Source organism: Sinocyclocheilus anshuiensis, unplaced genomic scaffold, assembly GCF_001515605.1.
Source record: "Sinocyclocheilus anshuiensis isolate Anshui unplaced genomic scaffold, SAMN03320099.WGS_v1.1 scaffold51, whole genome shotgun sequence".
NCBI lineage: Eukaryota > Metazoa > Chordata > Actinopteri > Cypriniformes > Cyprinidae > Sinocyclocheilus > Sinocyclocheilus anshuiensis.
Genome location: NW_015548296.1, coordinates 3,635,156 through 3,651,252, shown reverse-complemented (window position 1 = coordinate 3,651,252; position 16,097 = coordinate 3,635,156). Strand labels below are relative to the sequence as shown.

The following is a 16,097-nucleotide window of genomic DNA, read 5'->3' as shown; positions in this document are numbered from 1 at the left end:
AATTGGACCGGCCAGGGGGCATCAGATGTCACATACACACGGATTATAAATTGACTCACTAAAAGATTTCCTCTGACATCATGCCGTGTGTGTGAGGCCCCGCTCCACGCTTTGGTGCTTCACGTGAGGGCCTTCATGCCAGCCGAACGGGTTTCTGTGTTTGTTTGTGTGCTCGCATGCACCTGTACCTTACACTGGTCACTGTCGGACTTGAATTTCCTATTTTGTTGCCGGGGCATTCACCTGCTCGAATGTGAACAAAGGAAACAAACGGTTCGGCCGTGGACCCGGTAGCTTGTTGATAGGGGTGCGGTCTATGTTTTCACTGTTCTTTTGTTCACTTGTTGCATCAGCCTGGCACACTTGCTGCGACGGCACAATGCAACTCCGGCCAGAAAATCCCCCCACAATGTAAATATTATGTGACGGTTCTGGGAAGCGTTTTCGCTCATGTCAATGGAATTGCACTCTTGAATATTTGCCAGTTCACTGATTCCAAACAGTCCTTAACCACATAACCCCTCCCTCGCTTCTTCATTTCTTCTCTTTCTTTTCCCCTCCAGCCTTGAACAAGTCTTAATTTGTTTAGAATATTATTACCCAGAACTTTAACTTGCGTGTCACAGGCGCTGATGGAAACCAGGGAGTTTCTGAAGTCTGATTGGCTGGCTGCATCAGTCCGCACCTCCTGATTGACTGATTGGATCATTCTAGCGCTCCAGGCTTGTCGAAGCACAGTCAGTGGAAGTGTTCATGTGAGGCATTCAGCCTGTCAGAATTCCTCAGCAAGTGGATTCACATATCCAAACACAAAAGAGTATTGAACGTTTTAACATTGCTGATTCACGCTTCCTCCATACACTCTTTCAAATGAGCGTTTTTGCCGCGATGCCATAGATGAACCATTTTGGGCTCCCCAAAGATCCTTTCAGTGAACAGTTCTTAAAAGGACCAATTTTTTAGTGTGCAGAACATTCTAATAATCTAAAGTATAGGGCTGCATGATAATGCTTAAACGGTTGATATGGTTGATTTTTTGCTTTTCGTCAGAATTATTGGACTTTCACGTGAAGTGCAAATCAAGAGAACGTCAACTCGCATGGTTTCCTTGCAGTTTTAGTCACATCAAGCAGCGCAAACAGCTGTGTGAAAGAAAACTGACTTGCTTTATTACACTTTTATTTGATCGGAATTTCTCAGTAGAGATCACTAAACTCCAACATTCAACTCCTTGTTGAATGTTGAATGTTGTGCGTTTCAGTCGTGGGAGCTTTGTGCATGTTTTCTGTACGAGGGAGCAGGCCTCTCTCTTCTCAGCCAAGATTATATGACCATAGGGAAGCGTGAAACACAACACAGCCTCTTGCTCTCTCTCTCCTCTGATAAAGCATTTGGGGCATCCCACTGGCTTTCGTTCAGCTTATTGATTTTTCCATTATTTATGTGTTTATTTTTTTTCTAAACTGGCTCCCAGAAGAGTTTTTGACACTGGGGTTTGAATCACATTTTCAAGGCTCACAAAAGATCAGCGATACACATCCTACACCATTAATATCAACCTCTGATAAAAAGTCATGTAGTGGCCCCAGAATACCCTCACTCCAACTGAACTGTGGGTTTTTACACTTGTAAAAACATATTTTTAACGTTGTGCAATTTCAAGACTGTATATTAAATTATTAATTTTAAAATTATAATTATACTGAAAGTTTGTTTCTGATATGCTCACCAAGGCTGCATTTATTTGAGAAAGTAAAACAGTAAAAACAGTAATATTGTGAAATATTGTTACTATTTAAAAATATAATATATTTTAAAAATGTAGTTTATTCCTGTGATGCAAAGCTGAATTTTCAGCAGTCACATCTGATCCTTCAAAAATCATTCATTTGCAGCTCAAGAAACGTTTCTTATTATTATCAATCTTGAAAACCATTGTGCTGCTTAATATTTATGAGGAAAACGTGATTTTTTTTCAGGATTTTTTTGATGTATGAAAAGTTCAAAAGAACAGCATTTATTTGAAATATAAATATTTTCTAACAATATAAATGTCTTTACTGTCACTTTTGATTAATGTAATACATCCTAACTGAAAATATGAATTTGTTTAAAATAAAGTCTTAACGTCAAACTTTTGAAAAGTATATTTCTTTTTCTGTAATATGTATTAATATGATATTTTTATATTATATATTTTATACTTTTATTTTTATTTATATTTCATATCATTTTTAATGAGGAATCAATGTATTAAATTATAAATTATTACCCTGTCTATGTGTTTATTTTTTGGTATAGGTGCTTTAAAGGGGTCATATGATGTTGCTAAAAAGAACATTATCAACTTTACAGATCTTCTTTATGCACCAAGAGCTTGTAACACTTTAAAGAGAAAGGAAAAATTTCAATCGCATCATATGACCCCTTTAAGACTGTTCGAGTTACATGTTTCAAATTTTTGTGTATTTTAGAGCTCTAGAGAGATTTTTCTGGATCTGTTCCATAATTAGAAAAGTAAAGATAATAAATCTCATGAGGGAGCTCAGGTGTCAGGTGTTGAATGCATATTCACTCACACCCACCCACACACACACACACACAGCATTGTGACAGTGGTGAGCAAACATGCCTGTACAAACACAAATGTGACACCCAAACGTGCACGCACACACACACACACATACACCTGTGATGAGACTCATAAATCACTCAGGACACAAACAGGTTTAATGACATGTTTGACTTTGGCAGATGGCTTTGCATAATAAAACTCTCTTTCACCCCTCCTGCTCTCCACCTCCAATTTGTTCATGTTTGTTCCTCGTTGCACTTCAACAAGCTGTCAGTTAAAAGCTTCGGCTGATAAATATGCTTTTGTTACTGCGTCAGTGTTTGATGTGTTTGCACACTCACAGACAATCGCATGTTTCTGTTTGTACTTGCAGATACTGTCAGTGTGCTTTGCTATGTATTAGTTGTGTGTGTGTGTGTGTGAGTGAGGAAGGGCCTTTAAAAGTGACCATTTTCCACAGCTCTCAGTAATAAATGAGAGTTAGTCTGTGGGTTCCTCCAGTCCATCTGCTGTTTTCATACCCAGCGCTGCTGAATCACGGCTCAGCTGATGAGATATCCATCTGGCCCTCATCTACTTCCTGTCACTGTGCCTCATTCGCTTTTCTTCTTTCGCTGAGTGTCTCTGGAGTGGTCTGTATGTCGTCCCTCTAGGGTTGAGAAATATCCTTTTTCCACTGTGCTTTAATAATTCTTCTTTTTATTTCAGTACTGTACGGATGCTGTCTTCCATCACACTGAAACACACTGTAGACAGAACTGCAAAATCAAGACTGTACTTCTGTTTTTCCAATACAGCTTATCTTTCCATTGGCAATATTTTAATTTCAGCTTTCATTTTCTTGGATTTATTGGTTTCATTTCACAATAACTATTTTGACTTTTACAATGACCATCTCCTCTTTATCATTCATTCAACCTCTCTGTATCTCACTCTTTCACTTTCTGTTTTAATATTTATAATTTTATCTTGTGCCAAACAAAAAAAATTAAGTGTGTCTGAAGTGTCTAAACACTTTCTGTATTTATTCATTCATTCATTGTCATTCAGTGTGCCTCTCCTGTATTGGTTTTTGATATTAACTTAATGCAAAGATATTTATACATTAAGTGTGGCTGAAATGTCCAAACGCTTTTTGTTTTAACATTTATTGCTATTTATTATTAATATTGTATTTATTATTTTTAAGACTCAGACTCATACATCTTGTTGTTGTTTGTGAAATATTTTGTTTTCAGAAAGTGTGCCTCTGCTGTCTTTTTTTTAAAAGCCACTTGATCTCATATTGATTTAATGTAAATAAATTTATACAGTGTGGCTGAAGTGTAAAAAATACTAATATTAATTATTTTTTATTAGTGATATTTTGTTTTTATTGTTTTATTTTATTTTATTTTTTAATTATTCAAACAGACATGTTTTTGTGAAATGTTTTTTTTTTTTTTTTTTTTTAATTATTCAAACAGACATGTTTTTGGGAAATTTTTTTTTTTTTTTTTTTTTTACATTTTCTTTAATCATCGACATCAACTTATTAAGTCTTGTGCTTTCATACAACTGATAGATATAGTCCACTATTTAATTGACATATTTAATTTAGATTTAAATGAAGAAAAACACATTGGATCACATTTTAATCAAGGCAGACTGAAAATGAATGCGATTTAAATGAATCCAATCGAACTGAATCAGATTTCAGACTGATCTCTGTTCCTTTCTCCTCTCATTAGTATTCATCCAGTACCGTCTGACCTATTAAAGCCATTTGTCAAATAGCATGCAAAGCATCCCCTGTCCAATCAAGCTTCATTTAAATGCATTTTGACATCTGTTTTCCTAGATATCACACTGGTGGCCAGGAGCCTGACAGTGAAGAGCACTGCAGCATACTAATATTCCCATGGGTAACCCGTCACAAACAAGCAGCCAGCCCTATCTCTCAATGATAACGTCCCTGACAGTTACACCTGGTGATATCGACATGGACAGCAGAGAGAGTGTTTGATGCACATCAGCGTGTTGTTGTTTGTCTGTTGTCTCCAAATCGACAAAACCACACACTCTACCGTTATGGCTTGGTTTTTGGTGCAGGAAACCTTGACTAACATTACAAATGCACTTCAGGGATGAAGTGTAATACTAATGTGCTTAAACTGATATCGGTACAGCTGGTCAGCAGTCAGACCACACTGTTAAATGTGCCGTCATCTGGACCGACTCGTCCTCAAGAAGAAGCCTTCTGGCCTTTGGTCAAAAACCTGCTTTCCATCCTTCTGTCTTTCCATATCCGTCATCCCCTCTCTCTTGTCAACCATTACAGCCTTATCAATATAAATCTGACCATCTGTGTTGCTCAGGCACCCCGTCTCTGCCAGAAGTGTTAAACTTATGCATAAATCAGCTGTGCCTCGTTTCTGTTTGCAGATTCCTCTAAGCGTTCCTCCTGAGCCCGGAGGCACTGCATTTATCATGTTTGTAATAAAAGACAGGTGGCTGATTTAGTTTTTGGAAAAAATGCACAAAGACGTACACACTCCTCAGTGTCAGGTCACATTGCACCAATCTGTTCTGTTTTGAAATCGGGAAATAGCGGAGCTTTGGCAGTGCGCATGATGCCCATGCAGTGCTGCTTCATTGTGTTCGTTATGTTAATTTTTGCCAAATCCTTTGAAAGCTTTTGAAAGTTAAGCCAATGAGGGCTTTGTTTTCATAGTCAGCCTTTTTTACTGTATTAGATTACGCTCAGTTTGTGCAAAGAGTTGTTTCCAGTAAAGAGTTTTGGATGGAGCTCAGGGGTTCTTAAACTGACCTGATGTTCAGTATGAGTGTGGAAAAAGAGTGCAGTTTATGGAAATTTATAATTTTTTAATTAAGAGGGCAAGCTATGCTAAGCAGCGGTATTGCTCATACTTGGTATTTTTTATTCAGAACGTCAGCACATAACTCGTCCCTCATCTTTGAGTAATGAAAATGAATAATTTGTTAATTAAATCTGATTTGGCGGCTGTTTTTTAAAGCGCTTGGTTGTTCAGTGTCTAACAAACACAATAACTGCATTCAGAAAACTTGGCTTGGCAACCCCTTAACAGTCACTTTAAAAACTTTACCAATTGCATACTTAAATATTGAAGCGTGTGTGATGCTTGCGGTGTTTTTAGCCTCTGCTGCCTCAATATGAAAACATCAACATAATCTCTAGAACTGCTCTGAGAGTCACTTCATGAACATTTTACAATTTCTTTTGAGTAAAACTATCATCATATCATATACAAACAGAAACCTAAATGTCTTCACAGCAACCTGTCAAAATAAAAGTTCGGTTTAACTTGAAGAATCCGTAACTATATTAATAGAAATATTAGTAATAGTAATAATAGTAATAGAAATATTACTTAATGTAATGATACTACTACTACTACAAATAAAACATTGTTTTTTAAAGGAATATTTACCAGAAAAATTATTTAGCAGAAAGATATAAATACATAACACAATATTTCTTTAATAATTCAATATTTAATTAGAGATGCTTTTGTTTATTAATATTTAATGAAACTATTCAAATGGAATCCAGAAAATTAATGGAAAACAGAATTTGGTAAAAAAAAAAAAAAAAAGATTTCATAGAGCCATAGAAAATTAATTTTTGTTAAACTTTTAATAAATTGCTGTTTAATATTGTAAGTATCATGATTTCAATTAATTAGACATTCTTTTTGATCAATAAAATTTAATTTAACTATTAAAACAGATTCTAGAAAACTTAAAACAATTTGAAAAAAAAAAAATAAAACAGAATTTGGGAATAAATTGCTGTTTAATATTGTAAGTATCATGATTTCAATTAATTAGACATTCTTTTTGATCAATAAAATTTAATTTAACTATTAAAACAGATTCTAGAAAACTTAAAACAATTTGAAAAATTGAATTTGAAAAAAAATAAAATAAAACAGAATTTGGGAAAAAATCAAACGGATTTCAGTGAGCCCTACCTAAAAACACACAGCACCATCTAGAATTCCCTAACAGCACCTTGCCATCCACTCACACCACCTTAGAAGCTACTTGGCAACACCCTAGCAACCACTCTAAACACTTTAGAAAATGCCTGGCAACACCCCAGAAACCATAAATTTGTTGTATCAATTCTCTCTCTCATAACGCATCAAATCAGCAACTCTCATTCAAAATGAATGACTTCCGGTCACTTTATCACTGTGAATTGCTGTCTGGGTGAATAAGCTTTCTTGCCTGTAGCATGACCTTCATATGGATCGGATCTCTATTTTTCCTCTCTCACTGTCTCTCTCTCTCAGGATTTTGGGATTTTGTCAGTCCACTGTTCAGCAGTACCATCGATTTCCTCTCTTTTAGCTCCGCTGTGCCTGATTGGGTGAAGAGGAAGATTTCTGCCATCTCTCTCTCTTTTGTGCTCTGTCTTTTTCTCTCTCTCTCTGACCACAGACTCTTCATTTATTTATCATCTCTCTCTCACTCTTATACCTCACACTTCCAGACGTGCAGACATCAGCATTAAAACAGTTTGACACATGAGATAAATGGCCAGTACTTGTGGTTGAACATGTTGCCACAAGTTGTCCATTTTCTTTTACAGAAGACGAAAGCGCTAAGAGATAGATTTTTTCCTTTCCCCCCAGTGAACATCATCATGGCATTATTTTGGTTGCTCTAAAGGAGGTTTTTCATTAATGTCAAAAGTTTTTTTCTCCAAAACTGTGTGCAATCTGTCACTTTATGACAGACTTTGTATCCAGTCTTAAGACTTTTATTAGTTCGCAAAAATTCTGTCATTATTTATTTTCCTTAATGTGATTCCAAACTGTATGATTATTATTTTTTTTGGATGAAAAATTATACTTTTAATAGTGCTTTTTATCGTTTTTGAAACTTGACAGCCTGGATCTCCATTCACTTTCATTATGTAGAAAAGAGCAGCTAGTATATTCATCAAAAGACAAAAAAGTCACAGGTTTGGAATGACATGAGGGTGAATAAATGACAATAGAATTTTGTTAGGTGAACTATTCCTGTTCTCTGATCTAGCCTATATTATAACTTTTTATATCTTTTAATTTCAGATCCCATTCTCGCTGGTTCAGTTTCCACTCTGGGAGTACCTAAAGGTATGATTCCGATTTTTATCTCTCTCACTTGCTCTCATTTCAATCTAATTTGGCCTCATAATTTCGCTCCAATATAGGAATAATGGCCTGGTAATGGTCTGACACATTTACACCTCAATCTCCAGACACTTTGCCTCGATATCTGTTAATAACTCTCTTTTTAGGTGCTCTCAAAATGACGCTGCATTTTATTGGTCGCCCTCACCGGTGGCTAAGCGGAATCATAATTTCTCGCAAGCCTTGAGTCTTAACCAACTGTCCATTTTCTTCTTCATTGTCTGGTCCGGGCCACATAAAAGTCGTTTTTCTTCCAAAAAAAAAGGCCCCGTTTGTGAGGGTGACATCATGTCTCCAGGGCGAGAGCAGAAAATTCCATTAGCGCTCTTGGCCTAGCGACCGGAGCAGAGTGGAGAAGGAGAGGCATCGGAGGACAATAGCACGTGCAGCTGTGGGCGAGCGTTAACCGCGATGCTCGGCCGTAATATTTTTTTTTTTTTTTTTTACATTTTCTTTAATCATCGACATCAACTTATTAAGTCTTGTGCTTTCATACAACTGATAGATATAGTCCACTATTTAATTGACATATTTAATTTAGATTTAAATGAAGAAAAACACATTGGATCACATTTTAATCAAGGCAGACTGAAAATGAATGCGATTTAAATGAATCCAATCGAACTGAATCAGATTTCAGACTGATCTCTGTTCCTTTCTCCTCTCATTAGTATTCATCCAGTACCGTCTGACCTATTAAAGCCATTTGTCAAATAGCATGCAAAGCATCCCCTGTCCAATCAAGCTTCATTTAAATGCATTTTGACATCTGTTTTCCTAGATATCACACTGGTGGCCAGGAGCCTGACAGTGAAGAGCACTGCAGCATACTAATATTCCCATGGGTAACCCGTCACAAACAAGCAGCCAGCCCTATCTCTCAATGATAACGTCCCTGACAGTTACACCTGGTGATATCGACATGGACAGCAGAGAGAGTGTTTGATGCACATCAGCGTGTTGTTGTTTGTCTGTTGTCTCCAAATCGACAAAACCACACACTCTACCGTTATGGCTTGGTTTTTGGTGCAGGAAACCTTGACTAACATTACAAATGCACTTCAGGGATGAAGTGTAATACTAATGTGCTTAAACTGATATCGGTACAGCTGGTCAGCAGTCAGACCACACTGTTAAATGTGCCGTCATCTGGACCGACTCGTCCTCAAGAAGAAGCCTTCTGGCCTTTGGTCAAAAACCTGCTTTCCATCCTTCTGTCTTTCCATATCCGTCATCCCCTCTCTCTTGTCAACCATTACAGCCTTATCAATATAAATCTGACCATCTGTGTTGCTCAGGCACCCCGTCTCTGCCAGAAGTGTTAAACTTATGCATAAATCAGCTGTGCCTCGTTTCTGTTTGCAGATTCCTCTAAGCGTTCCTCCTGAGCCCGGAGGCACTGCATTTATCATGTTTGTAATAAAAGACAGGTGGCTGATTTAGTTTTTGGAAAAAATGCACAAAGACGTACACACTCCTCAGTGTCAGGTCACATTGCACCAATCTGTTCTGTTTTGAAATCGGGAAATAGCGGAGCTTTGGCAGTGCGCATGATGCCCATGCAGTGCTGCTTCATTGTGTTCGTTATGTTAATTTTTGCCAAATCCTTTGAAAGCTTTTGAAAGTTAAGCCAATGAGGGCTTTGTTTTCATAGTCAGCCTTTTTTACTGTATTAGATTACGCTCAGTTTGTGCAAAGAGTTGTTTCCAGTAAAGAGTTTTGGATGGAGCTCAGGGGTTCTTAAACTGACCTGATGTTCAGTATGAGTGTGGAAAAAGAGTGCAGTTTATGGAAATTTATAATTTTTTAATTAAGAGGGCAAGCTATGCTAAGCAGCGGTATTGCTCATACTTGGTATTTTTTATTCAGAACGTCAGCACATAACTCGTCCCTCATCTTTGAGTAATGAAAATGAATAATTTGTTAATTAAATCTGATTTGGCGGCTGTTTTTTAAAGCGCTTGGTTGTTCAGTGTCTAACAAACACAATAACTGCATTCAGAAAACTTGGCTTGGCAACCCCTTAACAGTCACTTTAAAAACTTTATCAATTGCATACATAAATATTGAAGCGTGTGTGATGCTCGCGGTGTTTTTAGCCTCTGCTGCCTCAATATGAAAACATCAACATAATCTCTAGAACTGCTCTGAGAGTCACTTCATGAACATTTTACAATTTCTTTTGAGTAAAACTATCATCATATCATATACAAACAGAAACCTAAATGTCTTCACAGCAACCTGTCAAAATAAAAGTTCGGTTTAACTTGAAGAATCCGTAACTATATTAATAGAAATATTAGTAATAGTAATAATAGTAATAGAAATATTACTTAATGTAATGATACTACTACTACTACAAATAAAACATTGTTTTTTAAAGGAATATTTACCAGAAAAATTATTTAGCAGAAAGATATAAATACATAACACAATATTTCTTTAATAATTCAATATTTAATTAGAGATGCTTTTGTTTATTAATATTTAATGAAACTATTCAAATGGAATCCAGAAAATTAATGGAAAACAGAATTTGGTAAAAAAAAAAAAAAAAAGATTTCATAGAGCCATAGAAAATTAATTTTTGTTAAACTTTTAATAAATTGCTGTTTAATATTGTAAGTATCATGATTTCAATTAATTAGACATTCTTTTTGATCAATAAAATTTAATTTAACTATTAAAACAGATTCTAGAAAACTTAAAACAATTTGAAAAATTGAATTTGAAAAAAAATAAAATAAAACAGAATTTGGGAAAAAATCAAACGGATTTCAGTGAGCCCTACCTAAAAACACACAGCACCATCTAGAATTCCCTAACAGCACCTTGCCATCCACTCACACCACCTTAGAAGCTACTTGGCAACACCCTAGCAACCACTCTAAACACTTTAGAAAATGCCTGGCAACACCCCAGAAACCATAAATTTGTTGTATCAATTCTCTCTCTCATAACGCATCAAATCAGCAACTCTCATTCAAAATGAATGACTTCCGGTCACTTTATCACTGTGAATTGCTGTCTGGGTGAATAAGCTTTCTTGCCTGTAGCATGACCTTCATATGGATCGGATCTCTATTTTTCCTCTCTCACTGTCTCTCTCTCTCAGGATTTTGGGATTTTGTCAGTCCACTGTTCAGCAGTACCATCGATTTCCTCTCTTTTAGCTCCGCTGTGCCTGATTGGGTGAAGAGGAAGATTTCTGCCATCTCTCTCTCTTTTGTGCTCTGTCTTTTTCTCTCTCTCTCTGACCACAGACTCTTCATTTATTTATCATCTCTCTCTCACTCTTATACCTCACACTTCCAGACGTGCAGACATCAGCATTAAAACAGTTTGACACATGAGATAAATGGCCAGTACTTGTGGTTGAACATGTTGCCACAAGTTGTCCATTTTCTTTTACAGAAGACGAAAGCGCTAAGAGATAGATTTTTTCCTTTCCCCCCAGTGAACATCATCATGGCATTATTTTGGTTGCTCTAAAGGAGGTTTTTCATTAATGTCAAAAGTTTTTTTCTCCAAAACTGTGTGCAATCTGTCACTTTATGACAGACTTTGTATCCAGTCTTAAGACTTTTATTAGTTCGCAAAAATTCTGTCATTATTTATTTTCCTTAATGTGATTCCAAACTGTATGATTATTATTTTTTTTGGATGAAAAATTACACTTTTAATAGTGCTTTTTATCGTTTTTGAAACTTGACAGCCTGGATCTCCATTCACTTTCATTATGTAGAAAAGAGCAGCTAGTATATTCATCAAAAGACAAAAAAGTCACAGGTTTGGAATGACATGAGGGTGAATAAATGACAATAGAATTTTGTTAGGTGAACTATTCCTGTTCTCTGATCTAGCCTATATTATAACTTTTTATATCTTTTAATTTCAGATCCCATTCTCGCTGGTTCAGTTTCCACTCTGGGAGTACCTAAAGGTATGATTCCGATTTTTATCTCTCTCACTTGCTCTCATTTCAATCTAATTTGGCCTCATAATTTCGCTCCAATATAGGAATAATGGCCTGGTAATGGTCTGACACATTTACACCTCAATCTCCAGACACTTTGCCTCGATATCTGTTAATAACTCTCTTTTTAGGTGCTCTCAAAATGACGCTGCATTTTATTGGTCGCCCTCACCGGTGGCTAAGCGGAATCATAATTTCTCGCAAGCCTTGAGTCTTAACCAACTGTCCATTTTCTTCTTCATTGTCTGGTCCGGGCCACATAAAAGTCGTTTTTCTTCCAAAAAAAAAGGCCCCGTTTGTGAGGGTGACATCATGTCTCCAGGGCGAGAGCAGAAAATTCCATTAGCGCTGTTGGCCTAGCGGCCGGAGCGAAGCGGAGAAGGAGAGGCATCGGAGGACAATAGCACATGCAGCTGTGGGCGAGCGTTAACCGCGATTCTCGCGGCGTAATAAGGAATGTCATTCATGGCCGCCTCTTTGTGACACGTTCAAAGGCATTCTCTTACTCCTTCATTCTTCCATGTTTTCAGCCTCTCTGGCCATCTGTGTGGAACCGTTGGAATGTGAGAGTCTTTGCTAAACTCTCTTTCAATAGTGCATGGCTTTGAAAAGCAAGAAAGCGTAGATTAGACAATGGTATGAGATGCCAGTGTTGGTTTTAAACACTGCTCTCGCTTCATTGGTTATTTTCAAGCGTTCCACATTCTTTCAAATGTGCACTCGGTTTTAAATGACCCTGGAAACGAATTTTTAGGACAAAAATGACAAAATATGTGCTGGTTTCAGAGTAAGGTTAATTCAGCAAGAGGTTTTTATTCTGGACACAGATTTGGGCATTAAGGGGCGACTACCAGTACACTACCAGTGGATTAGAATTGAAATTCAATGGTTTTATATTTTGGCTATGAAAGAGTAAGAGTGCAACTTAAAAGTGAAATGAAAGAAAAAAATCAAATATCAGTGTATTAAAGGGATAGTTCACCTAAAAATGAAAATTCTGTCAACATTTACTGTCTTTTCAAACCTGTATGGCTTACTTTCTTCTGTGGAACATAAACACCAAATATTTTTAGAAACGTCTGTGTTATTGTTTTTTTCCCCCCACTTAATGGTTACAAACATTGTTCTATGGAACACAGAATAAGAAATTTTGAAAAAAATCTAATCATAAAAATTTGGAATGACATGAGGTGACAGATTTTTTTCATTTTTAGGTGAACTGTTCCTTTAATTAAAAATAATAAATAAATAAATCCCTTTTCAAATTGACAGATAAATGATTTAAAGGAATTGAATTAATGTTGTTGAATAACATACATGCAACATTAAATACCTATATAGTTAAATGTAGCTATAAATAATAAATTGATATTTCAGTTGCCAGTCAAGTTAAAAAATGCAGTTCACCGATCTGTGGACCAAACAACGAGCTTACATTTAACATTTTAAGCACTACAATTAATAATTACACAGTTTAAAATATTTCCATTTGTCAACTTGGAAAAAAGTATTTTTTTTTATTCCAACAATATTGTTCCTCTGTGCCTTAATCATTATAGCAGCAGTGTGTACTTCCTTTTTCCTCAAAGAATTAAGGTCCGTTCACACCAAGCACGATAACTATAAAGATAGCGATAAAGATATAGTTCTAAAAATCGTTAGACGATAAAGCTACAGCTATAACGATAAAGGCACAGAGAAACAATATCGTTGGAATCATTTTCAGAACGATTTTTTCCAGCTGATGAACGATACAAACATAGACAGCCAATCAGAATCCATCCTGCTATAATGAGCTCGAGAATTTAAAGCGGCAGACGCATGTGCGAAGAAACAGACGATATCATTCACTGGTGTGGATGCTAATATCGTTATCTTTATAGTTATCGTTCTTGGTGTGAATGGGGCATTAGAGTGATTATTAAAACTTCATAGTTATCATTGGTGTGAGCAGGCCTTGAGTCTACCATAAATAGTGAAATACAAAGTATTTTTCTAACTGTGAGAAATTTGAACCATTGCATCCTTATTTTAAACCGTCATCCTTGCGTCTTTACGTGTGTATATTTTCTGCTTGTCACATTCAGAGATCTTCGAGCAGCTGGATTGTTGTAATAATAGAGTGTAAAGCAGTGGAAGAGATACTGAATTAAGTGTCCTACATGCTTTATTACTACACATAAAGTCTCTCAAAAGCACAAAAATAAGGGTCCATATCAGGATTTTCTTTGCTTTTTTTAATAAAAAAAAAAAAGCAAGTTTGATGAACAGTACTTTGCGCATGTTCTGTGTTGGGCCGCACACAAGCCTGGCAAGCATTTCATGTTGAGAAATCAATCCCCAAGTATCACCAAACCAGTTCTCAAGTCATTCGCACCAAAAAATATCTTAAGCCCCGGCATCTGAGCGGCAGGCCGCAGTAAACCATCTGTTCTCTCCAGCGTATCCCACAATTCCCAAAGTTTATCTACCAACAATCCCCTAAACTCAGTGCTGCTCTGTTACAAAACCACCGAGCAGCTGTGTCATTACATCAGCCGGCCATTCATTTCCCACCGTGCCCACTCAACTCGATGGTTATGTGTCAGTGGATCAAACTTATTCCCATGATTAAGTGCAAGTGTGTCACGAGTGAGTCTTCGTTTGGTTCGAGTAATTGAAGCTGAAGTGTACATTTGGAGTAATGGCTGGTGGTGTGTTCCGGAAAACACTATAGTAAATCTTATACTGAGTGTAGTATGGTTAGAAAAAGGTCCATTTGTCCACATAAATGTTTTTAAATTGATCTCAGGTATGTGCTGGGTTAAATAAAGGAATTAGATGAGTCAGACTTTATTATACTTATTATCAAATGAAAAGTTCAAGCTATGTGGACTCAGCAGCTGTGGGTTTAACATGCCAGTTGGAATAATCAGGCAAATCAGGCCCTTTTTTTCCCCTAAACCACCTCATTTCCTATTTAGGCCCAAAATATTTCACAACTACCTGCAACTCGGTCCTCATCCACTGCCTGCTTCTGCTCCAAACGTGTTTAACCTCTAGAAATCCTCTCACACTGCACCTTTACTCACATATCATCAGTGGCTGCCAGAATCATATTAAACACACTGTTCCTGTCACACAAGGCTGCCAGTGGCCTGGCTCGCTGCTTCTCACAGTCCTTTATTAAACCTTACTACCCACCCTGACCATGTCAGTTTATCAAGCTCCCCATCTTTCCACACGAAAGGAGCCCACATGTTCAGGTCTACAAATGTCTCCATTCTCGACCTTTCAATGGTAAAACAAACAAAAAAACACACACACACACACAAACACAAAAAAGTCATTATCTGAACAACAGACTCCCCATGTCATGTGAGTAAAAGTGTTGTTCACAACAAAGAAAATTTCACCCTATCATTTTTTTAAATGCATGTAACTTGTCTTATTTTGAACATTTGCTATGTTTTAATGATTCGTTTTAATTAATTATTATTAATTACATTTATTATTACATATTGTTTAATTGATTATTGCAATTTAAATGATTTAAAAAAAATAAATAAATAAATAATCATTTTTACATTTAACTGATTCCTGTGATGGCAAAACTGAATTTTCAGCAGCCGTTACTTCAGTCTTCAGAGTCACAGGAAAAAATTACACTTTAAAATGTATTCAAATAGAAAATAGTTCAATTCAATTAATAAATAATATTTTGCAATATTCCTATTTTTACTGTATTTTTGATCAAATAAATGCAGCCTTGGTGAGCTTAAGAGGCTTTTTTCAACAACATTAAAAAATCTTATTAAACTTTTGACCAAAGATGTACTTCACAAAACGAATGAAAATCTGATGCTACCATTATCGTGGCTTTAAATGTTGAATTTTAAATTAATACATAAAATGTAAATTTTATTCTTTTTGGTCAACTAAAATGTCATTTTCGTCTGCTTAAATTAGCTGCTATTTTAGTTTAAGATTTAACATTACATGACAAAATATTTACTACAATTAAAAATATACATATTTCAAATATACATTTTTGAGGCAAATTTGCATTAATATAGAATCTCATCAAGCTGTTTCACTTCCATGACGGTACTTGACATGAAAGAGTAAACTGACCGTAGAATAAGACAGTTTATGCTATAAAGTGTATGTCCATTATAGTGCCCACATTATACTGCAACATTGAGAATGCAACTCATACTTGCATTGCATAATAAGGGCATTCTGACATATTTGGACCGCAACATCATGTTATGAGTCATTTCATGTCATTTTGATGATAAAATATAATTGCAGCTGAATGTAACACCTGTCTTGGTGTTAAATGTAGTTCATGTCAGGTACA

At 36.1% G+C, this 16,097-nt stretch overlaps 1 protein-coding gene across 2 annotated transcripts in view; it reads left to right on the top strand.

Annotated features, from left to right (window-relative positions):
• LOC107656062 (S-adenosylmethionine mitochondrial carrier protein-like) overlaps positions 1–16,097 on the top strand; it is a 65,927-nt gene that overhangs the window by 36,641 nt on the left and 13,189 nt on the right. Inside the window, exon 6 of one of the 2 annotated variants that reach the window (XM_016443732.1) lies at positions 7,678–7,722. The exons of the other annotated variant lie outside the window; for it this stretch is intronic. Within the exon in view, the coding sequence (XP_016299218.1) occupies positions 7,678–7,722 (45 nt within the window). The remainder of the gene's footprint in view (positions 1–7,677; positions 7,723–16,097) is intronic. 2 annotated transcript variants of the gene reach the window in all.